This window comes from Geotrypetes seraphini, chromosome 1 (genome assembly GCF_902459505.1).
Source record: "Geotrypetes seraphini chromosome 1, aGeoSer1.1, whole genome shotgun sequence".
In the NCBI taxonomy this organism is placed as follows: Eukaryota; Metazoa; Chordata; class Amphibia; order Gymnophiona; family Dermophiidae; genus Geotrypetes; species Geotrypetes seraphini.
The window spans coordinates 338,793,140-338,820,562 of NC_047084.1; the positions used below are offsets into that span (position 1 = coordinate 338,793,140).

Sequence of the window (27,423 nt, forward strand, 5' to 3'; positions counted from 1 at the left end):
CTAGAAGTTTCAAGTTTGCACACTGCACCACGCATGTGCTAGCCTTCTTGCCCACTAGAGGGCGCATCCCCACCTCGTGGTCCTCAGTTCATTTTCATCCGCGGAGCCAGAAGCCCTGTGGAGAAATTGTGCTAATTGTGCCTTCTGTCGCCGCGGCTGTGTAGGGATTTTCGCACGGTCGCTGCGTTTTTTTGTCTTCTTCTTCTTTATTTTCTTCTTTTCTAAAAAAAAAAAAAAAAAACAAATCTTTTTCGTTCCGTTGCTACCGGGGGCTCCCGGTAGCCGTGGCCGAGGAACCTCGCTTGTTCCCGGCTCTCTTTTGGGCCCATGTCCCGGCCCGTAACGGGCTTTAAAAAGTGCGGGCGCTGTGAACGGCTTCTTTCAATTACTGACCCGCACGGGTGCTGCTTGCGGTGTTTGGGGCCCCAACACCCGACGGCGTCCTGCGAGCAGTGTGCCACTTTCCAGAAGCGGGCACTTAAACGCCGCAAAGCCCGCATGGCAGAACTTTTTTCTGTCGAGTCCCCTCCGGGGAAGGCCTCGAGTTCGGCCTCGGCTTCGGCCCCGGCCTTGACCTCGGCCTCGACGTCGGCATCGGCCTCAACTTCGGCACCCTCAGCTTCGCCTCGGGCCTCGATGCCTTCGAAACAGCCGGCCTCTTCCAAGGCCTCGGGTAAGTCTCCGCTTCCCTCCTCAGCTCCAGGATCGTCCAGAAAGCCATCCTCGGGCTCGTCGGCGGGTGGGTCCGCCTCTGCTAAACCCAAGTTGCCCGCGTCCGCTGCCCCGAGGGAATACTCGAAACCGAGGTCGCCCTCCGAGGAGCAGCGGCAGGTCTTGCCCCAGGGAATGACGATCCCTGTGTTCCAAGAATTGCTCCGGGCGTTGATCGCCTCGGAGCTCACCGGGGCCATTGACCAGCTGCAGCAGGCTTCGGCCTCGGCGGCTTCGGCCCCGGAGGCTTCGGCCTCGGTGGCCCCGCAGTTGGCGACCTCGGCCTCGGGTACCGGGGCTTCGGCTCCCGAGGCGCCCACGGCCTCGACCTCGGCGGTACCCTCGGACCCGGCTTCGCGGGATCCGCCTGAGCGTAGCGTGCGCCCGAAGGACAAGGTGCGCCGAGTGCGCAGAATCTCATCTTCGTCCTCGGGGTCCTCGCGAGGTTCATCGCCCTCGGGCAGGTCTCGAGCGAGGCGCAAGCCGAGGAAGGCCAAGCGGTCTCGGACCTCGCCTCGGCGGCGCGGTCGCTCGTCGCCGGCCGGGGCCGATGCCTTGCAGGTGCGGGACCTGCGTGTCGATAACCCCATTTTGTTCCGGTCTCCGGCCAAGGAGAGCTCTCGGGCTTCCTCGCCGGGGCCGAAGGGTCGGGCTTCGGTGCCTCGGACCCCGGGGGGATCCCCGAGGGGTTCCTTCCGACGCACCCGGTCTCCGACTCCGTCGAGGTCGCAGGACTGTGCCTCGTTGGGGTCGGGGTCGGGGAGGGAGCCCAGATACTCTCACGAGGCCTCTCCCTTCGGTTCCGCCGGGAAGTCGAGGTCTCCCTCTCCTCCTGCTAAACCCTCATCCTTTACCAGGTTTGTGCAGGATATGGCGGCGGCTTTAGGTGTTGACTTGTCTGAAGGGTCCACTCACACCAAAGAGTTCTTGGAGGAGCAGGATCTTCCTGCCCCTCCTAGGGAGTCCCCGCGCCTTCCGATTAACAAGGTCCTCTGCCAGACCTTTCTGCGGAATCTTGAGACTCCTTTGACGGTCGCGGTGGTCCCCTCCAAAATGGAGTCTAAGTATCGCACCCTCCCCATCAAAGGGTTTGAGAAGGGCCAACTTTCCCATACTTCGCTCCTGGTGGAATCGGCGGTCAAGAAATCGCAGCCCTCCAGGGTCTCGGCGACGGTCCCACCGAGTAGGGAGGGCCGGACCCTTGACAAATTTGGCCGTCGTCTCTATGCGAACTCTCTGATGGCTGCAAGGGTCCTGAACTATGCATTTTCTTACTCTTCCTTCCTCCGTACGATGGTGAAGGACCTCCCCTCTTTTCGTGAGGTGATGCCGGAGTCGCATAGGGACCGGTTCGCCACCTTTAGTTCGAATCTGACCCAGTTGCGCCTGTATTTATTCCACGCAGTTTATGATGCGTTTGAACTCGCCTCGAGGGTGTCCGCCTGTGCAGTGGCCATGCGCCGGCTGGCGTGGCTTCGGCCCCTCGAGATGGAGGCAAATTTGCAGGAACGTCTGGCAAACTTGCCTTGCGTTGGGGTGGAATTATTTGATGACTCTTTGGATGCGGCGACGGAGCGACTGTCCAAACAGGAACGCTCCCTGGCCTCGCTGGTACGGCCGAAGCCTAAGGCTCCTGCCCAGCGTCCCTTCCGGCAGCCCCCGAGGAGGTACCCTCAGAAGTCCACACCGGCCTTCTCCAGACCGCCCCCTCGGAGACAGCCCCAGCAGAGTAGGGCTGGCCCCTCTAAACCTGCCGCGCAGGGGGCCGCCAAGGCCGCACCGTCCTTTTGACGGGATGGGCGGTTGGGGGCGGGCCCTCACCGCAATATCGCACCACCCCCTCCCCATCGGGGGTCGGCTGACGGCCTTTGCCGGGGCCTGGTCGGCGATCACGTCGGACGCATGGGTGCTCCGGATAATCTCAGACGGCTATTCGCTAAACTTCTCCTGTCCGCCTCCGGACTTGCCCCCCGGGGCGTGTCCTCCCAATCGGAACCAGCTGGCCCTTCTCCTGGAGGAAGCCAGGGCCTTGTTGAGTCTCAGGGCGGTCGAGGTGGTACCTCGCGATCAGATGGGCCAGGGGTTTTACTCCCGATACTTTTTGGTCCCAAAAAAGACCGGGGACTTGCGCCCCATTTTGGACCTCCGGAAGCTCAACAAGTTCCTGGTTCGGGAGAAGTTCCGTATGTTATCGCTCCCGGTTCTCTATCCACTTTTGGACGAAGGAGATTGGATGTGCTCCCTAGACTTGAAGGAAGCTTACACCCATGTTCCGGTGCATCCCGCTTGCCGCAAGTTCTTGCGTTTTCAGGTCGGGGATTTGCACCTGCAGTATCGGGTTCTTCCCTTCGGGCTGTCATCTTCCCCTCGGGTATTCACCAAGTGTATGGTGGTGGTGGCGGCGGCCCTGCGCTCGCGGGGTCTGCAGGTCTTTCCCTATCTGGACGATTGGCTGATCAAGGCCTCGTCCAGGGAGGGGGTTATCTTAGCGACCCGACAGACTATCAGTCTTTTGCAGGACCTGGGGTTCGAGGTGAACTTCCCCAAGTCTCAGTTGCGTCCGGCGCAGTCTCTCCAGTTCATTGGAGCCGTGCTGGACACGGTTCGCCTCCGTGCTTTTCTCCCCCCGCCTCGACGGGAGACTCTGCTCCGGTGGAGTCGCCATTGTCAAGGGCAATCGCATATGTCGGCCCAGCACATGATGGTTTTGCTGGGCCACATGGCGTCGACGGTTCACGTTACGCCGTTCGCTCGCCGGCACTTGAGAATCGCGCAATGGACTCTGGCGTCACAGTGGCGACAGGATCGCGATCCGGTGTCTGCCCGGATAGCAGTGACTCCTTGTTTACGTCGATCGCTCCGTTGGTGGACCGTCTCTTCCAATTTGTCAGGGGGTTTGCTGTTTCTCGTTCCTCCTCACACCAAGGTCTTGACGACGGACTCCTCCGAGTATGCGTGGGGAGCGCACCTGGACGGCCTGAGGACGCAAGGTCTGTGGTCTGCCGAGGATCGTCGGAGCCACATCAATGTGCTGGAGCTTCGCGCCATTTTTCTGGCTGCGCGAGCTTTTGTCCACCTGCTGCGCGATCAGGTGGTACTCGTGCGGACGGACAACCAGGTAGCGATGTACTATGTAAACAAACAGGGGGGTACGGGCTCTTGGCCCCTGTGTCAAGAGGCCCTCCGCCTTTGGGACTGGGCGATCTCCCAGAACATGTTCCTACGGGCGGTGTACATTCAGGGAGAGCAGAACCAGCTGGCAGACAAACTCAGTCGTCTCCTCCAGCCGCACGAATGGTCTCTGAACTCCCGAGTTTTTCGCGAGGTTTTCGACCGCTGGGGTACTCCTCAGGTGGATCTGTTTGCCTCTCCGGAGACTCGCAAGCTGCCCCTCTATTGCTCTCGAATTTACTCTCCGGATCGTCTCGAGGCGGATGCCTTCCTCCTCGAATGGGAGGGGAGGTTCCTTTATGCGTTTCCGCCGTTTCCTCTGATTTTGAGAACGCTGGTTCATCTCAGATCGACCGGAGCCTCCATGATCCTCATTGCGCCTCGTTGGGCCAGGCAGCCCTGGTTCTCCCTCCTTCTTCAACTCAGTACCAGGGAACCTCTGCTTCTGCCGGTGTTTCCCTCTCTGCTGTCTCAGAGTCGGGGTTCGCTGTTGCATCCCAATCTTCAGTCTTTACATCTGACTGCTTGGTTTCTCTCCCCCTGACTTCGATTCCGGTGTCTCGGGCCGTGCGGGACGTTTTGGAGGCCTCGCGTAGGGTCTCGACTCGACTTTGCTATACTCAGAAATGGACCAGGTTTACATCCTGGTGTTCTTTGAATAGTCTAGAACCAGATTCGGTGCCTGTGGCTTCGGTTCTGGAATATCTTTTGCATTTGTCTGAGTCTGGCCTGAAAACGACTTCCATTCGGGTACATCTCAGTGCCATTGCAGCATTCCATCGGCATCTTGAGGGTCGTTCTCTCTCTCTTCATCCTCTGGTGACGCGTTTCATGAAGGGGCTAGTGAATATCCATCCTCCTCTGAAACCTCCTCCGGTGGTGTGGGATCTTAATGTGGTCTTGGCTCAGCTTATGAAGCCTCCATTTGAGCCCATCGACAAGTCGCACCTTAAGTTTCTTACTTGGAAAGTAGTCTTTTTGATTGCACTCACGTCTGCTCGTCGAATTAGTGAACTACAGTCTTTGGTGGCGGATCCTCCTTTCACGGTGTTTCATCATGATAAGGTGGTTCTCCGCACCCATCCCAAATTTTTACCTAAAGTTGTGTCTGATTTCCACCTCAATCAGTCTATTGTCCTTCCGGTGTTTTTTCCGAAGCCCCATTCTCATCCTGGTGAGGCAGCGCTTCATACCCTTGACTGTAAGAGGGCGTTGGCATTTTATCTCCAACGTACCAAGTCTCATCGGAAGGTTACTCAATTATTTTTGTCCTTTGATCCTAATCGTTTGGGACACCCGGTTTCAAAGCGCACCTTGTCCAACTGGTTAGCTGCTTGTATTTCTTTTTGCTACGCTCAGGCTGGTCTCCCGCTTGCGGGTCGTGTTACGGGTCATAAGGTCCGGGCGATGGCAGCTTCTGTGGCTTTCCTCCGATCTACGCCTATGGAGGACATTTGTAAAGCTGCCACTTGGTCTTCGGTTCATACGTTCACCTCTCACTACTGTCTGGACACTTTGTCCAGAAGCGACGGCCGGTTTGGCCAGTCGGTGTTACGTAATCTGTTTTCATAATTTGCCATCCTCCCACCTGCCCTTTTTTGGTTGGCTTGGAGGTCACCCACATGTGAGAATATCATGCCTGCTTGTCCTGGGATAAAGCACAGTTACTTACCGTAACAGGTGTTATCCAGGGACAGCAGGCATATATTCTCACAACCCGCCCACCTCCCCGGGGATGGCTTTCTTTGCTATGATATGGAACTGAGGACCACGAGGTGGGGATGCGCCCTCTAGTGGGCAAGAAGGCTAGCACATGCGTGGTGCAGTGTGCAAACTTGAAACTTCTAGCAAGTTTGCTTGAAAAGCTGTCCGCGCTGGGGCTCCGTAGATGACGTCACCCACATGTGAGAATATATGCCTGCTGTCCCTGGATAACACCTGTTACGGTAAGTAACTGTGCTTTTTGTTACCCCTTCTGTAGAGTGTGTAGTAGTAGGTTTGACATCTACTGTGTTGGCAAATCCCTAGCACTCTTTTGCATAGGTGCCAGTTTTGGGTGTAGGGAATACTTGAAAGATCCCTGTGTATGAAGGGACAGAAAAGTTTTATAAAAAAAAACAAAAAAACCAAAACTGACACCAACTATAAGTTATCTTTAAGGAACCAGTGGAAAATTGCTTTGCCTAACTTTTTTTTTTTCCTTTTCTCTATCTTATTTTTCTTCACTTTTACCTTTGTTCCTCTAGCCTCTATAAACAATTTGTAGATTTTCTGAATGTTACTGCTACCTAAGTATCTTTTGGCTCTTCTAACATTTTTATATACAATAGATTTATTTTCCTATCATTTACAATTTATAACATTTTGTCTAGTTTTAAACTAATGCACACTTTGTTTCTTTTATTACAGCATTTAAAATTCTGTACCAAAGAAATGGTGATGGAGAAGCCAAGTCCCCTGCTTGTAGGGCGGGAGTTTGTAAGGCAGTACTATACTTTGCTAAACAAAGCACCTGACTTTTTGCACAGGTAACTAAATGGTAAATGTGTATGATGACCTGCAGTGATGATAAAGTGTAAATAAAGATTGAACTTTACCAGAAGGAATGGCAGATGCATTTAACAGTCTATATAAAAATGTTGGAGACAAAAAAAGTAACAAAATACAAGAAAGCTAGGAATCTCTGTCCTTATGCTAAGGATGTGAGTGCATAAGATCCAGTTTGGTTAGGCTGTGTAGTAGGGTGTGTCAATTTTGGAGGAGTTATGATTTTAAAAAGCACTAGTGGAAAATGGTACAATTTCATGTGTAATATCAACATCTAGCTTTAAATTGTATGTAATATGTTCTTTACCTATCTGGAATTTCTAGGAAATGAATGCAAGAATACACAAATTACTGAAATATGTTTAAGTGCTGTGATGAGTGTTTTGTCCTTTCATTGCAAATTAATGCCTTTTATGCCTTGATTATATTTAGAAGCAAGCTAGCATACCACTATAATCATAAAGTGCATCACACTATTTTATCACGGTCTCAGAACTGGAGCCTACGCATAGTACTTATATCACAAACTCGAGTGATCAGTGTAGCGATTTAGCTCCCTGCTCCAATCATTGACCGCTTAGATTTTAAAACATGTAAACTTTAATAATTTAATCCTAAAATATTTCTTATAGAAAATTTTTTTTAAATTTTATATAGTTTTAACTCTTTTTATAAAAAACCTCAGTATCAGTGCAAATTTGTCCACATTGTATGCACTATTCAAGGATTTGAAAAAATGACAAGCTACTTATCTTAAACAGCGCTTGTCTCTGGATACATTTTTTCAAACAGTGCTCAAGTATTGCACAAGCCGACGCGGCTTCCCGTTGGAACTTAATGCTAATTGAATTCCGCAGTGCTGGCCCTGAAGCAGCGGACAAGCAGTGAGTCCGTGAAACGCTGGCCGTGTCGGCTTGTGCAATACTTGAGCACTGCTTGAAAAAAGGTATCCAGAGACAAGCGCTGTTTAAGATAAGTAGCTTGTCATTTTTTCAAATCCTTGAATAGTGCATACAATGTGGACAAATTTGCACTGATACTGAGGTTTTTTATAAAAAGAGTTAAAACTATATAAAATTAAAAAAAAAATTTCTATAAGAAATATTTTAGGATTAAATTATTAAAGTTTACATGTTTTAAAATCTATGCGGTCAATGATTGGAGCAGGGAGCTAAATCGCTACGCTGATCACTCGAGTTTGTGATATAAGTACTATGCGTAGGCTCCAGTTCTGAGACCGTGATAAAATAGTGTGATGCACTTTATGATTATAGTGGTATGCTAGCTTGCTTCTATTTATAAATCACTACCACTTGGGATACTTGTTTATAGATTGATTATATTTACCCATATTGACACTTAACGTATTAGTTTCATTTTCTCATTCACAGCTTTTCAACATAGCGTCATAACGATAATTTAATATTGAAAATGTCCAAAATAAAAGCAAGATTGCAGGTTTGGACTCCATCATTATTTACCTGAAACTGAACAACCAACTGTCAGGGTCAGGGATCTCATTAGATATGAGTTGTATTTGAGAGACATCAGTAATCAAGACAGATGAAATTACAGCACTGATGGACTGGTCAGGGACCAAATGACTGGATTACTTGCTCAGTGGTATAAAGCAAATTCAAAATTCAGTGGTTCTGTTATAAACAGCCACATTAGGATTAAAACAAAGTTGAAATCCATATGGGAACAAGTCAGCAAAGTTTCTGTGGGCAGAGCAAAACTGGAGGAGAAAGATTTATGGAGAAGCTCAGCACTGATGGACATACTTGCCTGCAAATGTGAAATAGAGTTCTTCTGATGTTGGTATACTATTCTGCTTGTGTCAGTGGAATGCACATACTTTGTGACTGCAGCAGAGAGAAGATTCCTGTGATTGAATTAGCCTTTAAAAGAGAGAGAGTTGGGAGTGTTGAACCTCATCAGATTGGACAAGTCGACCTCCCTGAGACCAGAAGACAAGAACTACGGATGGAAAGGCAATCAAAATGGAAGGGGGATGAAGAAAAGCAGAGAATAAAGAGTGAAAAAACAGCAGAAGAGCAAGATATGATGAGAGAATCCCTATGAAATGTTATCAGAACTTAGAGAGGCTAACAAACTGGGTGACAATAATTATGCTGGGACCAGATTTTCACTGTGCTGGTAATTGCTTTACTGAACAGTCTTTGCCTTATATATTAGCGAACTATACATGTATTGAGGAGGGCTGATATTCTTAGGGGACATATGTGGTAAATAGATCCATTCCACTATATGTAAATGATTATCTGGGGTTAGTTGGCCTAAAACCACAACAGGTTGGCGCTTCTGTGGAAGGATTAATAAGGAAAGTGCTATATTATCCTGAATCTAATCAACCCTTTGAGTTAATAATCGCTGGTTAATAATCGCTATCACTTTTTGAATGTTTGGTGTTATATAGATCAAATCTGAAGGTTGTTTGCCTTTAGTCAAAAGATGAAATAAGGGGCTGAGAAGATCAGTAGGTATATTAAAATAGGGGCATACCCAATTAAGAGTGCCCAATCAATGAGGAGTCTATTAATTCTTGTAATAACATGATTTAGAAATACCTTACCTTAATTGTAATTATCTTGGAAGGCATTCCATATCGGGGGACAGTTCATTCAGTGACATTGTAATCACTTACCCACTTTTTCTGTAAAACATTTTTCTTTTCACAAATAAAAGACGTGAAATACCTCAACTATTAAATTGCAAATTGATTAATGTCTAAAGGAGAAAAGTAAACTTTCTATTTACATGAATAAACTACTATCAACGTAAAGCTCTGCCATCCAGTTAATAATTGTCAGCATGTTCTGTGGGCTGAATCAGAGTGAGCAAAAGCTATGGAAGGTTACATCCATCATATCTAATCTTGGACAAACCTAGATTACATCAAAGTTATCAGTATTTAAGAGTAGCAAACAAAAGACCTGGGGAGAAGCCTGCCAACAGACTTGATAAGATGTGCGAAGGTCAGGTAGTTAGGGAAGAAAATGACCCCAGCCACTGTCAGCGTGAATCTAGAAATTTAACAGTGACTCCAATTTATGAGGGATAATTGACGCCCCACATCTTAGTTACCAGTATTTCAACCAATTTTACAAAAATATAATTTATTATTGTTATTTGCTGAACCAAGTCTCAAAGTTATAAATATAAGAGGTTATAAAGATAAGAGGTTAAAATCTTTATCCTCTCTCTAGAGCAGGGGTGTCCAACCTGCAGCCCGAAGGCTGCATGCGGCCCCGTGAAGTATTTTGTGTGGCCCTGGTCGAGGGCGATGCAATGTTTTCCTCTGCTGCCCCCGGGCGTTTAGTGTCTTGCCGGTTCCCTCCTCTATCTTGCTTCAGCGTTTGCGCGGCCCCAGAAACATTTTTTTCAGTCAGTGCAGCCCAGGGAAGCCAAAAGGTTGGACATCCCTGCTTTAGAGCTTTTGACCTCCTTCGCTAATTTCTCTTCAGACCCATCTATCAGTCACACAAGAAAAACACACATTCATGCAGGTAGACAGTCCTATCTTTCTCACACACAGAAGCAGTCTAAATCCTTGGTTCTATTAAGCTAATTCCTGCACCTATAAACCTTAACCTCATCTCCTGCTTTTTTAAATTCCTGTTCTGCTTGAATATATAAGTCTATGCCCGCACTTTGAGTTGTTTCAGATTTGAATTTAACACAGTTAAATTTTTAATTTTTACATTTAATTTCTATACCGTTCTTCCAGGGGAGCTCAGAATGGTTTACATGCATTTATTCAGGTACTCAAGCAGTTTTCCCTCTCTGTCCTGGTGGGCTCACAATCTATCTATCGTACCTGGGGCAATGGGGGGATTAAGTGACTTGCCCAGGGTCACAAGGAGCAGCATGGATTTGAACCCACAACCTCAGGGTGCTGAGGCTGTAGCTTTAACCACTGTACCACACTCTCCCCTTGGCTTTGCGCTTGAAATTTTAAGGGGCATGTTATTGTAGTCTCTGTATCGGGGCCAGAGACCTGCCCGATGGGAAGTTTCCCAAAGAGTTGTGTCTCGCTGTTTCTGAGTGACATTGTTTAGCTCAATGATATCCCTTCTTACATTTTGGACAAATACTAGGGGGTTGCCCTCTGTTCAATATGGACGGTTTATTAATATTTGCCTTGCAGTTTCGTTTGAAATGTCCTGGTTTCCCACAGCCATAACAATTGCCTTTTGGAGTGGAACTTTTTTGTACTGCAGCTGCTAGAAGGTCCATTTGATATGTTTGAGTGCCAATATCAGCACAGGCTTGCAGCATATCGGCTAAGGTAATATCTGCCCTGTTGCCTAAGCCTTGTAATGCTTTACGGCAATCTAAATTAGCATTGTCTTGGCTGATTTCATCATTAAATCACTTTGAGCCTCATTATCTTCTTGTCTTTGTATTGCTTCCTGCAACCTGTTTATGAATTCTGTATAAGGCTCGGTGGCTCCCTGTTTGATGCTCGCATAACTTTTAACTGGTTTTCCTGATGCTGGTATTTTATGATATGCTCTGAATGCACACTGACTTCCTATCGTCAGCGTTTCTGTTGGAAGTACACTTTGTTGGGGAATAGTGGAGAAATTTCCTGTTCCATATAACTGATCTGGTATATAAAGCCCTCCAGACTGTAAAGCTCTCCGTTGAGCTTCCCTTTGATATTCACTATCCCACATAACATATTGACCCATAGTCAATATCATGCGCATAATGTCTTTCCAATCTTGTAGTATTAAAGTATGTGCTCCAGCCAGGGTTTCAAATAACCCGGCTGTGAAATTACTTCATAAACCTGTCTCTGAAATAGATTTACGGATTTCTTGCAACATTGCAGAGGATAACGGTTGATAAGTAGCTATCTGTCCTGGACCATTAGGATCTCGAGCATATGTGACTGGGTAGCTTGAATTAAATCTTTCATATCCTCTGCTTCCAATTGCCCTTCCTCTCTGGCCTTTATCATCATTGCTTGAAATGCACTTAAAGGGTGCGCTAATGTTTCTTCCTTTTTTGCACTTAAAGGAACTGGAGGTAACTGCGGGAAGTATGATTTTTGGATATATGTTCTGACTGGAATAGTCAGGGGGGGAATTGTTAATGAGACCGTTGACACCTTGGACGACGCCTTAGTCCCTACCTTCTCCAAGGCACATTTACACTTCTGCCATACCATTAATATGGCTGCCGATGCTCTAGGCTCAGCATACAAAACTTTCCTGACTCTAATCCAATCTTCTAATTTTAGAGATCCCTCTTCTGGATACCAGGGGCAGTGCTCTCCTATCTCTTGTATTAAACATTTTAACTGCAAATCAGATACCTCTCTATCTGTGTGTCTCAGAATATACTTCAATTCTTTCACATGAGCACGCTGTAAATCAGACGGAATTTCCCATACTTGATAGGATCCCGGAGGATGAGGTGCACCAAGTCTTATCGTCAGATGGAGCAAGCAGGGTCCCTATTCAGGTCGCCACTTGTAGGAATGGAACACAGCAAACAAACACACGCAGGAAAAGAATCGGGCGGAGGCATTGCCGTGGCAAGCTCCGAGCTCCTTTTATTATGCTTCTATGCTAATGACATCATAGTAACTCCCTCGATTACATGCCTAATGATTGGTGGATACAAAGTCACATGCATTTACATCGTGTCACCCTCAACTCAGCACTTAGGCAATGCCTGAATAACACGTAGACAAAACCTGAGTCTTTGCACATATTTAATGCCTGTCAGCTGATGTCCTAGTCCAAATAAGGACTTCTTAAATAAGATAAGGGTTAATTTGTGACAGGTAAGGGGGGGAGAGGAAATGATTCAGCATTCTTTCACAGGGGCTTAGAAATCAGTGTGCTGACCTTGCTCTGTTTCAGAATGGCGTCCCTTCAAGCTATTAGAACTAAAAGAGAATCCTTCAGAAAGTGGAAGAAGGATCCGACTGAAAATGTAAACAGCACAAGGAATGTTAATCAAATGCAAAGCGCTAATAAGGAAGGTGAAGAGAGACTTGAAAAGAAGATTGCATTGGAAGCAAAAACACAGAGTAAAAACTTTTTTAGGTATATTAAAAACAAGAAGCCGGAAAGAGAATTGGTTGGACCGCTAGACAATCGAGGGGAAAGGCCAAAGCGGAAAGATTAAACAAATTCTTTGCTTTGGTCTTCACTGAGGAAGATATGGGGGAGTTACCAGTTCCAGAAATGGTATTGAATTCTGATTAATCAGAGAAACTCATATAAATATGAACATTGGATGATGTAATGGGGCAATTTGACAAACTGAACAGTAGCAAATTGCCTGGACAGGATGGTATACATCCTAGAGTGCTGATAGAATTGAAAAATGAATTTGCAGAGCTATTAGTAATTTTTCTTTAAAATTCAGCATAGTACCAGAAGACTGGAGGGTGGCTAACGTGATGCTGATTTTTAAAAAGGGTTCCAGAAGTTATCTGGGAAATTATAAACTGGTGAGTCTGACAGTGCCAGGCAAAATGGTAGAGACTATTATAAAAACAAAATGACAGAACATATACGTAAGCTTGGATTAATGAGAGAAAACCAACATGGATTTAGTCAAGGGAAATCTTGCCTCACTGATCTACTGCATTTCTTTAAAGGGGTGAATGAACATGTGAATAAAGGTGAACTGGTTGATATTGTGTATGTCAAGTGGACCAATACTGAAAACTGCCCATGCTCGACCCCCTTGAGATCCAACCAAATTTTACAGGGATGTTGTCTAGGGTCTCAAATGAAACTCTGCAAAAATTTTTTGATCTATCTCAATTTGGTCAGGAGCTAGGGATGGTTGAACAAAAGCAATCAATCCACTTCCATGCCTCGTGTGACCTAAAACGCCAACTTTGCTTAAGCACTGCGGCAGAAGGAAACTACTTAGGAATCTGAAATTTTGCAGTTTGGTACAACACCTTGGAGCAAGTTTCTGTGTCAAGTTTGAAATCTTTTGCGAATATGCTTCCATTTCTACAGGTCAGCAAAGAAGGCAAAAAAATTCACGAATGAAAATTTTTGGCATAAGCACTGCGGCAGAAGGAAACTACTTAGGAATCTGAAATTTTGCAGTTTGGTACAACACTTTGGAGCAAGTTTCTGTGTCAAGTTTGAAATCTTTTGCGAATGTGCTTCCATTTCTACAGGTCAGCAAAGAAGGCAAAAAAATTCACGAATGAAAATTTTTGGCACAGTTTGGCTCCATACTACTGCTAAGTCAGCTGAGGGTACAACTGTAGACCTGTACCATGAGGTACTTCCAAGATTTGCAATATGAGCTTTTACAGTCAAGTGAAGCTGATGATATGACCATCCAAAAAATATGGCTTTATGCATTTATGAAAATTTTCACAGTTTTTCAGATTCAAATATCTCTAATGTGTAGGGTTTTTTGGGTTGTTTTTTTATATCATTTCAAAGAGCACGTTTTTTGCTACAGATGCTATCCTGTAAATAAAAATCTACCCTTAAAAGCTGTAATGTGTAGCATTGTACCTGTCTAAAGATGGTTCATATTGTCCTTACCTATCTTCATTTTCTCCAGGCATAAACAGAACTGAATCCACATGCATGGGTGATGTCACCAATGGAATTTGGTGTGGGAAATGGTACACTAATAACTTTTATAGAAACACATGGGCTGCTCAACATAGAAACATACTTTTTTACCCACTTACCCCCCTGTCACATGGACCATCAATGGGGGGGGGGGGAGTTTCTCACAAAGCTCTTAGTGTGTGTGTGTATGAATGGGGGGGGTTATATTTTTAGTGCATTCTCCAATTCTATGAAAATATTTGTGTCTTGTCCCAAAAGAAGACACCCAGAGATTTTAGAATTTTTTGCAGTACAACAGGACCATATCCATCCATGAGTTAAAAGATGACATGAAAGGGGCTATTAGAGCCAAAAAACATGCTACACTATCTGCTCTTATCACAAACTCTGACAATGCGTTCCAGAGCTTAACTATTCTCTGAGTGAAAAAATATTTCCTCCTATTGGTTTTAAAAGTATTTCCCTGCAATTTCATCAAGTGACCCCCTAAACTTTGTGATTTTTGACGGAGTGAAAAGTTGATCTATTTGCTCCCGTTCTACTCCACTCAGGATTTTGTGGACTTCAATCATATTGTCACTCAGCCGTCTCTTTTCCAAGCTGAAGAGCTGTAACCTTTTTAGCCTTTCTTCATATGAAAGGACTTCCATCCACTTTTATCATGATGACAGATAAAGGCCAAGTGGCCCATCCAATTTGCCAATCCACAGCATCTACTATCTCTTCCTTTCCCTAAGAGATCTCGCGTGCCTGTCTCTCTCTTTCTTGAATTCAGACAGTCTTTGATTCCACGCATCTACCACCCTTTCTGTAAACAAGTATTTCCTTAGATTACTCCTGAGCCTATCACCTCTTAACTTCATCCTCTCATTCCAGAGCTTCCTTTCAAATGAGAGAATCACCTCATGTATTTATGCCACATAGGTATTTAAACATCTATCATATCTCCCCTCTCCCATCTTTCCTCCAAAGTATACATATTGAAATCTTTAAGTCTGTCCCCATACGCCTTTCGACAAAAACAGCGCACCATTTTAGTAGCCTTCCTCTAGACCGACTCCATCCTTTTTATATCTTTTTGAAGGTGCGGTCTCCAGAATTGCACACAATATTCTTAATGAGGTCTCACTAGAGTCTTATACAGGGGCATTAATACCTTTTTTTTCCTACTGGCCATACCCCACATTGCTCCTTGTGACCCTAGGCCCCAGATACATTAGATAGATTGTGAACCCATCGGAACAGATAGGGAAAATGCTTGAGTACCTGATTGTAAACTGCTTAGATAACTTTGATAGGTGGTTATAAAAATACCTAAATTAATAAATACCTCTCCATCCTTCTAGCTTTCGCCTTTTAAACCTGTTTGACACCTTAAGATTATCTCACACTGTCACATCCAAGTCTGTTCCTTTTTCGTGAACAAAGGTTCTTCACCCCCTAAACTGAATATTGATTTAGCCAGCTAAGTTTATAGCAGCCAAAAATAAACTGGATATTCAATGACAGTTACCGAAAATGGCCCTGCATTGTATCCGGGTTCAATGCCAACTTGAGGAATCAGCCTGGTTAACTATCACAGTCTGAATATTGGCCCCTACATTGTCAAGCTACAAAACCACAACTACAATGGAACTTGTACATAACATCAAAAGTAGAAAGGGGAGAGATAATGAACTTTGTAGTTTGGGGACAGTAACCTCAGCAGCAGCTGACTTTGAAAGCAAGACTCCAGCTCCAGATAACTGCCAAAGTTAGATGCTTGCACTTTGAAAGTCATTGCTAAGTTTCTGTCATTGGATCTCTCTTCTCTACCTCCAGTTACCAAGATACCTATCAAATCAAGGCTTTTCAGACGTGACTGTGCCTGGGTTGTCAGTGTAAAGACTCAAACTTTGTCATGAATCACCTTAAGCTTCACAAGGTATTATAGCAGGATAAGCCGCAGCTACAGATGAAACAATTTTGGAGTACATTGAAGAATTTCTTCTGCTGCAGTTCTAGCTGGGATTGAATAATATTGAAAAATGAGGATCTGACTGTTCTCTAAACTATGTACCTGGCAAAAACCCAAAATAATAGCAACATTCCATGCTACCAATCCCAGGGCAAGCAGTGGCTTTCCCCATGTGTGTCTCAATAGCAGACTATGGACTTTTCCTCCAGGAACTTATCCAAATCTTTTTTTAAACCCATCTATGTTAACCTTTGTTACCACATCCTCTGGAAATGCGTTCTAGAGCTTAACTATTCTCTGAGTGAGATAATACCTAACACTATATTTTGTATATGATACCCGCTGATTCACCTCCACAACTTGCTCCCAGACAGAGTCACCCTTAATGTCTTCTAATTAGACAAGTGGTGCTTTCAGCATGTGAGTCAATACTATGGTTCCTTTTGCTGATGAGCTTTTTACTATTCATCTCTAATATATTATCCACATGGCTGCGTCAGACAGCTTACAGGTAAGTCACTTACACTTTTTCTGTTATCTGAAGGTTTTAATATTGATTTGTGCAGATTAAATTGATTTGTCAAGAAGAGGCCCTAGTGGTAGGAGAAAACCCATCTTACCTCCCTTTGTGCCTCTTGTGATTCCAAATATAACTTGTAAATCTTGGCAAATGTGCCCTATAACAGATACAAAATTTCCCAACATTTAGCCACAGAATATAGCTTTGAGCTGCTGTGGAAATCTGGGGGCTGTTATGGTAGTCACCTAGGGCTTGATTCTCAATATGGTGCCGACTAGAACAACACTTAGCGCAATTCTATAAAAGGCATGTGCCATATATAGTATCACGTTTAGCAGCCTATGTGTCACTAATATTTAAGTGCACACATTTAGTCCAAGGAAAACCAGGCCTAATTACCTGCACCTGAGTTGTGCACAGATTAAGTGTATTCTGTATAAGTGCATTTAATTTATAGGAGCACCCATGATCCGCCCATGCTCCTTTCCTGACCACACCCCCTTTTCAGAGTCATACACTAGAACCGACATGCACCACTTTATAGCATGTGCCTACCAAGTTTTGCATGTAATTTCTAATTGGTGTCAAGTAGTGTCAATTATGAGGTGCTAACTGCTAATATAATTGGTGCCCAATTGGTCTTGTTAAACAAGTTGTGCGTACAATGATTTGCACACACAACAAAATTTAGGGACTAGTGCACAACTAGGAAACAGTGAAAACAAGCTGTTGAGATAAAAGTAAACTTTAACTTATCTCACTTCAGGTTCTAAAAATAGATGCCCAATAGTAATGTTTTGTCTAAGTCTACATCAGGGGAAAAATGAAATAATAATAATAATTTTATTCTTATATACCACCAAAGCCATCATTGGTTCTAAAGTACAATTCTGACCAACTAGTAAGATCTTCAGCATCACAATCCAATCTGGGATTGCGATGCTGCAGATCTTATTAGTTGGGTCAGAATTGGACTTAAGACCAATTAGTATTTTATTATGCCTCTAATGTAGCATTAGGTAAAACATGACTGTCCGGCACCTGCTTTTAGAACCTGGAGCAAGATGAGAAGATAAAAGTAAGCTTTATTCACTTACCAACTTGTTTTCTTACACTTCTCATATTGAATCTTGCCTTCTGTTTGCCTTGTTTCTGTGACTTCTGTTGCTAAAATATTTTATATGATGATTAAAGCTTAGTTTTTCTCTGGGGATTGTATCTTTAGGGATCCTGTAATATAGCTAATCTGGACTTTCATGCCAGGAAATTTTATCTTGATTAGCTTAAATTCTTCTTTTTCAGGTTTTATGGACGGAATTCTTCTTATGTACATGGTGGACTAGATGCCAGTGGGAAGCCCCAGGAAGCTGTGTATGGTCAAGCTGTATGTATTACTTCTCAGATATTTTTACCCTAGCAAACTCAATGAGGGGAAATTTCTCAGGAAATTTTTCCTCTATTTTTCTTGACAAACAAAGGCATGTCATTCAGGCATGACATCAGTGGTGCTAGAGCAGTGGTCTCAAACTCAAACCCTTTGCAGGGCCACATTTTAGATTTGTAGGTACTTGGAGGGCCTCAGAAAAAAATAGTTAATGTCTTATTAAAGAAATGACAATTCTTTAGCACTCTCCAGACCAGTAGAGGTTAACTTTACGATTGGGTATATATCTAATCATGACCAGCAGGTGGAGACTGAAAACAAAACTTTGGGACAGTATATCCTAGCCCCTCCTCTCTATTTCCCTCAGTCTTCTTTCAGTCTCCAGCAGGTGTTGAGTGATCTGTACCCATCTCCCTTGGTAGGGCTGTTGGAATTTGTTTGGAGGTTTATTGTCCCTGTTTTTAGCCGGACGGAGCTTGGACGGACTCTGTTTGGGGGTTCGTCCGACCTCGGGGGTGTCAAACCCGGCGGGTCACGAGCGGGGTCCCTCCCCCCACTTCCTCCACCTCCCCACATTTTTTTAGAGGAGCCTCAGCAGTAAGCCTTGCCCCCTAAATCAAGCAAGGCATATTGCTTCGAGAGCCTGTGGAGTCTGTTCTGTAAAAAAAAAAAAAAAAAATCCTGAGGTAGTGCTGGTCTGGAGGGTTGTATCCCTTTAAGAAAACTGTATTTTACTGTATTTTTTCAACTAACCGGCACTTTTTTTTTTTTACAGCTAGGTCGCGTATGGAGCAATGAGCACTTCTAAAGGGAAAAAGTGCTCATTGTGCTCCAGACGCGAGGCACTCGCGGCCGGCCTGTGCAAGCGGTGTTCAGGCCGGTGCGGTGGAGGAGCTCCGTCGGCAGCGGCTGCAGGCGCCCAGAGCTCCCCGCCGATGGTGCCTCGCGAGTCGGCAGGGAACGGTGGAGAAGCCCGGTCTTCTCCGTCCGCCCACGGAGGGATTCCCCGAGCCGCCGACGGTCGGGTTTTAGAGGATTCCCTCTCAGCTGATATTTTGACAGCTGATGCCGGCTTGCCTGTTTTAGCGGCTGAGACTATTCAGGTCTCTCAGCCGCTGCAGGCTATGGAGGGAGCTGTTTTGGCGGGAAAGACGCCATCTTCTCTGTCTGGCCCCTCCATTTTGTCTTCCACCTCAGGTGACCTTCCCCCTGTTTTGGCTAAGCAGGGGCAGGTTTCTGCTGGGTCCCCTGCTGTGGCAGGGAGTCCCTTGGGACCCTCGGGGGGTTTTTCCCCTGATTTTTTCTTTTCATTATGCAAAGCCTATTTTCAGGCGGCTGGGGGTCCCGGTTGCGCCCAGGGGGTCTCGGGGGGTGGGGTTTCCTCCGCGCTCCCTGCGGCTTTGCCTCTCTCGTCTGACGTGACGTCCCCTCCGCCGCCTCTCTTGTCCAAGCGTCCGCGGGTGTCGTGGGACGAGGATTTGTGGTCGGAGGAACGTGTCGGTCTGGAGGAGGACCTGGACCCTTCTGAGGAATTCCAGGACCCTCTGGAGGGGACGGAAGCTGGCGGCGGGTTGTCGGGTTTCCCGTTCTCCAGTGACGAGGCGTCCGTGGTGCGCCTTTTTCAGAGAGATGAGCTGCCTGACCTTATTCAACAGGTTTCTTCGGCTTTGCGTTTTGAGGACGCGCCGCCGGAGACTCCGCGTGTGGGGGACCCTCTGTTACGAGGGATCCGTTCCGTTTCCCGCTCTTTTCCTATGCATCAGGATATTCGGGATATTATTCTTGAGCAGTGGAAAACGCCGGAGACGCCGTTTCGGCTGGCGCGCAGCATGGCTCGCCTGTATCCCATTCCTGAAGGGGATCGGGCTACGTTAGCTTCGCCAGTCGTGGATGCGGTGGTCTCGGCTATTTCCAAGCGGCATACCGTGCCTGTTGAGGGCGGTTCTGCCTTGCGGGACTCTGAGGAGCGCAAATTGGAGACCATCCTTAAGCAAAATTTTCAAGTCTCTGCCTTTGGGGTCCAGGCGGCTATTTGTGGGGGACTGGTCGCTCGCGCCGTGTTTCGGTGGGCGGAGCGGGTCTTGGATCGAGAGTCTGACGACTGGTCTCTGGTGGATCAGGAGGTAGCGAAGATTGAGATGGCTGCCTCATTCCTCTCGGATGCTCTGTATGACTTGGTGCGGATCTCGGCTAAGTCCATGGCTTTTGGCGTGGCCGCAAGGCGTGTGTTGTGGCTGCGCGCTTGGGCGGCGGATGCTGCGTCCAAAGCTAAGCTTACTAAATTTCCCTTTCGGGGGTCGTTTTTATTTGGAGAGGACTTGGATAAGTTGATTCAGACTCTGTCGGACTCGAAAGTTCCTCGTTTGCCGGAGGACCGTGCCCGCCCGGCGTCTCGGGGTGGTGCGGCCCGGGGGCGTTTGCGGGAATTTCGCAAGTATCGCCCTGGGCGTGGGGCTGCTTCTTTCCAGTCTCCGGGGTTTTCCCGGGGTCGGTTCTTCCAGCGCATGCAGCCCTTTCGGGGGGCCCGTCGGGGGGCAGGGAATCCCTCCGCCGGTTCCCCCGCTTCCCGTCCTGCACAATGACGCCTTGCCGGCGCCCCCCTTGGTTCCGGTGGGGGCCCGGCTGCGCGACTTTTTTCCCAAATGGGCCGAGATCACGTCCGATCAGTGGGTCCTGGAGGTGGTGCGGGACGGTTATGCCCTGGAGTTCGCCCGCTCTCTGCCGGATTTTTTCCTCGCTTCTCCGTGTCAGACTCCTGGGAAGACGCTGGCGTTTCGCCAGACCCTTCAGCGCTTGCTAGATCTCAGGGCAGTAGTTCCAGTGCCCCCCCCGGAGTGGGGCACGGGCAGGTACTCCATTTACTTTGTGGTGCCCAAGAAGGAGGGGACTTTTCGGCCCATCCTCGATTTGAAAGGGGTCAACAGGGCTCTCAAGGTTCCCTCTTTCCGTATGGAAACGCTGCGGTCGGTCATTCTGGCGGTTCAGCCGGGGGAGTTTCTCACTTCTCTCGATCTGACGGAGGCCTACTTGCATGTTCCTATTCGAACCTCTCATCAGCGTTTCCTGCGCTTTGCGATCTTGGGTCGGCACTATCAGTTCTGTGCGCTTCCCTTTGGGCTGGCCACGGCTCCCCGGACGTTCACCAAGGTGATGGTGGTCGTCGCGGCAGCCTTGCGGTCGGAGGGCATCCTGGTACACCCCTACCTGGACGACTGGTTAATTCGGGCCAAGTCGTTGCAGGAAAGCTCCCGGGTTACGGCTCGGGTGGTGGAGTTTCTCCGGTCGCTGGGCTGGGTGGTCAACCTTTCCAAGAGTCGGTTGGTCCCGGCTCAGCGTCTGGAGTACCTCGGGGTGCTGTTCGACACCTCCTTGGGGAAGGTCTTCCTCCCAGAGGCCCGGGTGAGCAAATTGCAGTCTCAGATTCGCCTGCTTTTGGCGTCCCGGTGTCCTCGGGCGCGAGATTTCCTCCAGGTCCTGGGGTCGATGGCGGCGTCCCTGGACGTGGTGAGGTGGGCGCGGGCCCACATGCGTCCTCTCCAGTATGCTCTGCTCCGGAGGTGGTCTCCCCAGAGGCACGGGATGGATGTTCCGGTTCCCCTGCGAGGCTTGGCGCGCTGCAGTCTGCGTTGGTGGCTCCGGACCCCTCACCTAGTTCAGGGGGTGGGTCTGGATCTTCCGCAGTGGACGGTGCTCCTTACGGATGCGAGTCTCCTGGGTTGGGGGGCCCAGTGTCTGGGTCACTCAGCTCAGGGAACCTGGTCCACGGAGGAGGCCTCCTGGTCGATCAACGTGTTGGAGACCAGGGCGGTCCGGCTAGCGCTGTTGGCTTTCCACTCCCTTTTGTTGGGCAAGTCGGTCAGAGTCCTGTCGGACAATGCCACGGCGGTGGCTTATGTCAATCGTCAGGGGGGCACCAAGAGCACTCTGGTGGCGCAGGAGGCGGCTCGGCTCATGGTTTGGGCGGAGTCGCATCTTCTGGACCTCTCGGCCTCTCACATTGCCGGGGTAGAAAACGTTCAGGCGGACTTCCTCAGTCGTCACTTCTTGGATCCGGGAGAGTGGTGTCTCGGCGCCGAGGCGTTTCAGTTGCTAGTGCGTGCTTGGGGGCAGCCCCTGATGGATCTGATGGCTACAAGTGGCAACGCCAAAGTACCCCGCTTCTTCAGTCGTCGCAGGGACGGTCTGGCCGAGGGTCTGGATGCTCTGGTCCAACCGTGGCCAACGGAGGGGCTGTTGTATGTGTTCCCTCCTTGGCCATTAGTAGGCAGAGTACTGCTTCGCATTGTTCGCCATCCGGGGCTGGTGGTCTTGGTGGCTCCGGATTGGCCTCGTCGTCCGTGGTATGCGGATCTGGTGAGGCATCTGGTGGCGGATCCTCTTCCTCTGCCTCTCGAGTGCGATCTTCTGACGCAGGGTCCCATTCCCATGTTCGACCCGTCTCCCTTTTGTCTTACGGCTTGGCTCTTGAAAGGGGCCGCCTGAGTAAGAAGGGATATTCCGACAAGGTGATCTCTACACTTTTGGGGTCCCGGAGGCTTTCTACCTCTCGGGCTTATGTACGGGTTTGGCGTCTTTTTGAGGAATGGTGCCGAGCGCGGGGAGTGGTCTCCTTTCGCGCTTCTCTGCCTAACATTCTAGAGTTTTTGCAGGATGGCCTGGATAGGGGCCTGGCCTGGTCTTCTCTTCGGGTTCATCTGGCGGCCCTGTCGGCTTTTCGGGGGCTGGTGACAGGTCAGCGTTTGTCAGCCATTCCTGATGTGATTCGCTTTCTTAGGGCGGCCAAGTTGATCAGGCCTCCCATAAGGCCCTCGATTCCCTCTTGGGATCTCAATCTGGTTCTCTCTGTTCTAGTGCGCCCTCCTTTCGAGCCGTTGGATGGCTGTTCGTTGAAGGACCTTACGCTGAAGTCGGTCTTTTTGGTGGCCATTACTTCCGCTAGACGGGTGTCTGAGCTACAGGCTTTCTCTTGTAGGGCTCCCTTCCTGGAGTTTTCGAAGGAGCGGGTTGTTTTGCGGCCTGTTCCTTCCTTTCTGCCGAAGGTAGTTTCTCCTTTTCATGTCAATCAATCGGTGGTCCTCCCGGTCTTGGGTAGTCGGGAGGGTTCTTCTGAGCAACGACAGCTGCGCAAGTTGGATGTTGGTCGGGTCCTCCATGCTTATGTGCAGCGGACCCGGGATTTTCGGAGCTCCGATCATCTCTTTGTGCTTCTGGCGGGTCCTCGTCGGGGGGCTGGCGCTTCTAAGGCTACTATTGCGCGTTGGATCAAGGAGATGATTGCTTCCGCTTATCTTCTGAGTCAGAAGCCGGTTCCGGAGTTTCTCAAGGCTCATTCCACTAGGGGTCAGGCGGCTTCTTGGGCTGAGTCGTCGCTCGTGCCTCCGGTGGATATTTGTAAGGCTGCGGTTTGGTCCTCCTTGCATTCATTTGTTTGGCATTATCGGGTAGATGTTCAGGCGCGTCGGGACGCGGTGTTCGGTGAGCGTGTTCTGGTATCGGCCCTTCGGGGGTCCCGCCCGTGAGAGGGACTGCTTTGGTACGTCCCAATCGTAAAGTTAACCTCTACTGGTCTGGAGAGTGCTAAAGAAGGAGAAATTAGGTTCTTACCTGCTAATTTACTTTCTTTTAGCTTCTCCAGACCAGTAGAGGTCCCCACCCTGTCTGTTGTTGTTGTTGTTGGGGCTGTTGCGCGGGCAGTTTTTGGTTTTTGCTGCGGGTTCTAGTATTTTTCTAGGGCCGGGGAGAATTGAAGAACAGCGGCTGTGGCTCGGCTGGCTTAGCTGGCGAGCTGTGGGGACCTTCTTCCTTCGGGAATTTCTCCTCTGCATTTTCCAACAGCATTTTTGGGTATGTTATTTGTTACTCCTTTCGGAGTATTGTTTTTTCTCTCTGTTGTTTTCCAGTTCTTGGTTCTGCTTGGCTATTCGGCAGACTGAGGGAAATAGAGAGGAGGGGCTAGGATATACTGTCCCAAAGTTTTGTTTTCAGTCTCCACCTGCTGGTCATGATTAGATATATACCCAATCGTAAAGTTAACCTCTACTGGTCTGGAGAAGCTAAAAGAAAGTAAATTAGCAGGTAAGAACCTAATTTCTCCTTTTGCATGAGGTAAACTCTGTATAGTTTATAATTCTTTCCTTTTGGCTAAGTCTTAATAATATTGTAATTTATAGCTAAAGAGACATATGATCAAGAAACTGTTTTATTTTACTTTTGTGATTATGATAAAATACCGAGGGCCTCAAAATAATACCTGACGGGCCACATGTGGGCCCCGGGCCGCAAGTTTGAGACTACTGTGCTAGAGTATCATCTGGAGGATTTTTTTTTTTTTTTGGGGGGGGGGGGAGATTTTTAATAGGTAGCTTAATGGAGATTTGCGTGTTTGACATGAAAACCAATCTGTCTGTACAAGGTTGTTTCCATTTAGGCAATTTGTTTGACTTTTGTGGTTCTCAAAACCGTTTTGAATGTGACAAAAAGGGGTTCTTGCAGATCTCCAGAGATTAAGGAAGCAAGTTACATTACTTTGTAGTTTAATCTGATAGTGGCCAAGAGCAGCCTTATATCCTGAATATACTGCTTGGCTGTTTAGATCTAAAGCTGTTTGTAGATGACAAAAATCTGTAACAGGAAGCTAACACTGAGGAGTAGAAAGAGAGCTATTCCCTATATCTCGAAGGCTCATCTTGCCTCAACTAGAAATGGTGCATTTTTTTTTTTTTACTTAGTTCCAATATTATAGAACAATTTAGCAGCAGAGTTAAGAAAGGAAGAATCATTTCAAAACTTTAAAGAGACATTTAAAAGCATATTTTTTTCAAATGGCCTTTCCAAATTGAGTAATTGAATTTGAGATTGCAGTCTGCATTGACTTGTATTAAATTGAATTAATTTGTATGTATATATATATTTATATTTTTTAACTTTAGTATTATGATAAAATGTTTTAGAATTGTAATATGATATGTTTTAGAAACGTCAATTTCTTTTCTCTTTTTCTTTCTTTTCTTTTTTGCTTAATGGAGTTCTTTTCACAAATTTAGTAAAGTTATGATGTAAACCGCTTTGATCCTTTTTGTCTGTATAGGCAGTCTATAAAGATTTTAATAGACATAAACAAACATAAACATTTATGCTGAGTTCACTTTATGGCACACCAATATCACCTCTTCCCTCCCAAATCCCTAGCGGAGGTCCTCCTCCTCAGCCCTTATGAATGGTCTCCCACTGGCAAGAAGAATCAGGCAACCAATTCTCCTTACTTATTTATTGCTCTTTTTTTGGCTTTTCTCTGAAGTTATAAGGCTATGTAACTTGCATGGTTCTGAGACCTGTTGGTCCTATTCTATTTCAATTCGAGAAGAAAGATGACAGAGGAGGAGGCACCAGCAGATAAGTTCTTCTTTCAGACTACCCTGCAGACAGAAGGCCATAGTGCAAGGAACCATGAAAAAGAGAGTAAGACTTTCATCATTGACACTGGCATCTGTAGCCCAGAGTACCTTTGTGCAGGCAGCCAAACTTTCAGTACACAGAACCCTGGCTGGGAAGAGTTTGGGAGGTGTGCTTCAGTACAAAAGTGTAATTTCTGTCTCTGCTAGATCACTCCAAACAGGTGAGTTGTTTCAAGTCCCTGACAGCAGATAGAGAGAAACTGAAATGCTCCGGTAATAACACCAATATAAGATCTGGTACAGGCTGGAATTCCTTAGTACTTTTCTATCTGCAGCAGATTGTATAGGTTGAATTGGTACGGCAGATATTCAGTAGGTAGACGTGACTTCACAAAGTGCAGTCCATAGCCTGCTTACATGAGAACTTAAGAATAGCCATTCTGTGTTAGACCAGTGGTCTTTCTAGTCCAGTGTCCTGTTTCCACAGTGGCCAATCCTGTTCACTAATACCTGGCAAAAATCCAAATAGTGGCAACATTCCATGCTACCAATCCCAGGGCAAGCAGTGGCTTCCCCCATGTCTGTCTCAATAGCAAACTATGGACTTTTCCTCCAGGAAGTAGTCCAAACCTTGTTTACACTCTGCTGTGCTAACCACTGTTACCATATCCTCTGGCAACAAGTTTCAGAGCTTCATTATTCTCTGAGTGAAAAATTTGTTTTAAAGCTATTTTTATGTAACTTCTTTGACTGTTCCCTGTTATTTCTGAAAGAATAAAAAATTGATTCACTTTTACCTGTTCTACACCACTTAGGATTTTGTAGACTTCAATCATATCTCCCCCTCAGCCATCTCTTTTTCAAGCTTAATAGTCCTAACTACTTTAGCCTTTCATCATTTTGGTCACACTTTTAAGTCCACTACATCTTTTTTAAGATATGGCAACCAAAATTGAATGCAGTGCATAAGGTGAGATCACACCACGGAATGATACAGACCCATTATAATCTTGATTTTATTTACTATCTTTTTCCTAATTCCTTGCATCCTGTTTGCCTTTTTGGTTGCCGCCGCCACCACTGCCACACATTGGGCGTTATGACATCTAGATATTTTTCTTGGGTGCTGACTACTAAGGTGGATCCCTAGCTTCTGATAACTGATTTGACTTATTCTTCCTAATGTGTATCACTTTGCATTTGTCCACATTTAAGTTTCATCTGCCATTTGGATGCCCAGTCTTTCAGATTCCTAACATCTTCCTGCAACTTTTCTCAGTCAACATTTGTCTTAACAACTTTAAATAGTTAGTGTCATCTGCAAATTTAATCACCTCACTTGCCATTTCAATTTCCAGATCATTTATAAATGTTAAATAGCATCAGTCTTAGTACAGAACTCTATTCATTTTCTTCCATTGAGAAAAAAGACCATTTAACCCTACCCTCTATTTTCTGTTTCGTAACCAATTTCTAATCCATAACAGAACATGCCTTATCCCAGGACAAGCAGGCAGTATATTCTCTACATGTGGGTGACATCATCCATGGAGCACTGTAGCGGACAGCCTTGCAAGCAAACTTGCTTGAATAACTTCAAAGTTTGCGAGTGTTGTACCGCGCATGCGTGAGTGCCCTCCTGCCCGAGTCAGGGCGCGCTTCTCCTCAGCGTGGCCTCAGTTCTTAGTTTTCCACGGAGCCAAGAAGCCCTGTCTCTAAGCTCTGTGCGTTTACTAAGTGCCTTCTTGCACCGTGGCTTGCTTTGTTGTTTTGTATGGGTTAGTTGCTGTGCGGCGTGTCTTCAAAAAAAAAAAACAAACCCCAAACAAAAAACCCCATTTTGTTATTTTCTCCTGTTCCTTCGGCCCAGGGGCTCCCGGGTTTTGACCAGGCCGCCTGGCCTCGTTCGGCCATGGCTGGCCTTCTCCCCTATGTCTCGGCCTGTCACCAGGTTTAAGAAGTGCACATAGTGTGGTTGGATGATCTTCATTACCGACCCTCATCGTTGGTGTATTCAGTGCCTGGGCTTCAACCACCGGACCGAGTCCTGCCTGCGCCATGCCACTCTTCAACCGCGGGCCCTTCGTAGGCGGCATGCCCGGATCCTCGAGTTCTTCGGTGCTATAGAGCATGTGGAGGAC

The 27,423-nt window shown here is 46.9% G+C and overlaps 1 protein-coding gene across 3 annotated transcripts in view; it reads left to right on the forward strand.

The window, feature by feature from the left end:
- The window catches only part of G3BP2 (G3BP stress granule assembly factor 2), a 156,276-nt gene that overhangs the window by 16,068 nt on the left and 112,785 nt on the right, over positions 1–27,423 (forward strand). For all 3 annotated transcript variants that reach the window (XM_033960415.1, XM_033960433.1, XM_033960424.1), the window contains exons 2-3: positions 6,292–6,410; positions 17,807–17,888. In XM_033960415.1, coding sequence (XP_033816306.1) covers positions 6,316–6,410; positions 17,807–17,888 — 177 coding nt within the window. In that variant the 5' untranslated portion in view covers positions 6,292–6,315. The remainder of the gene's footprint in view (positions 1–6,291; positions 6,411–17,806; positions 17,889–27,423) is intronic.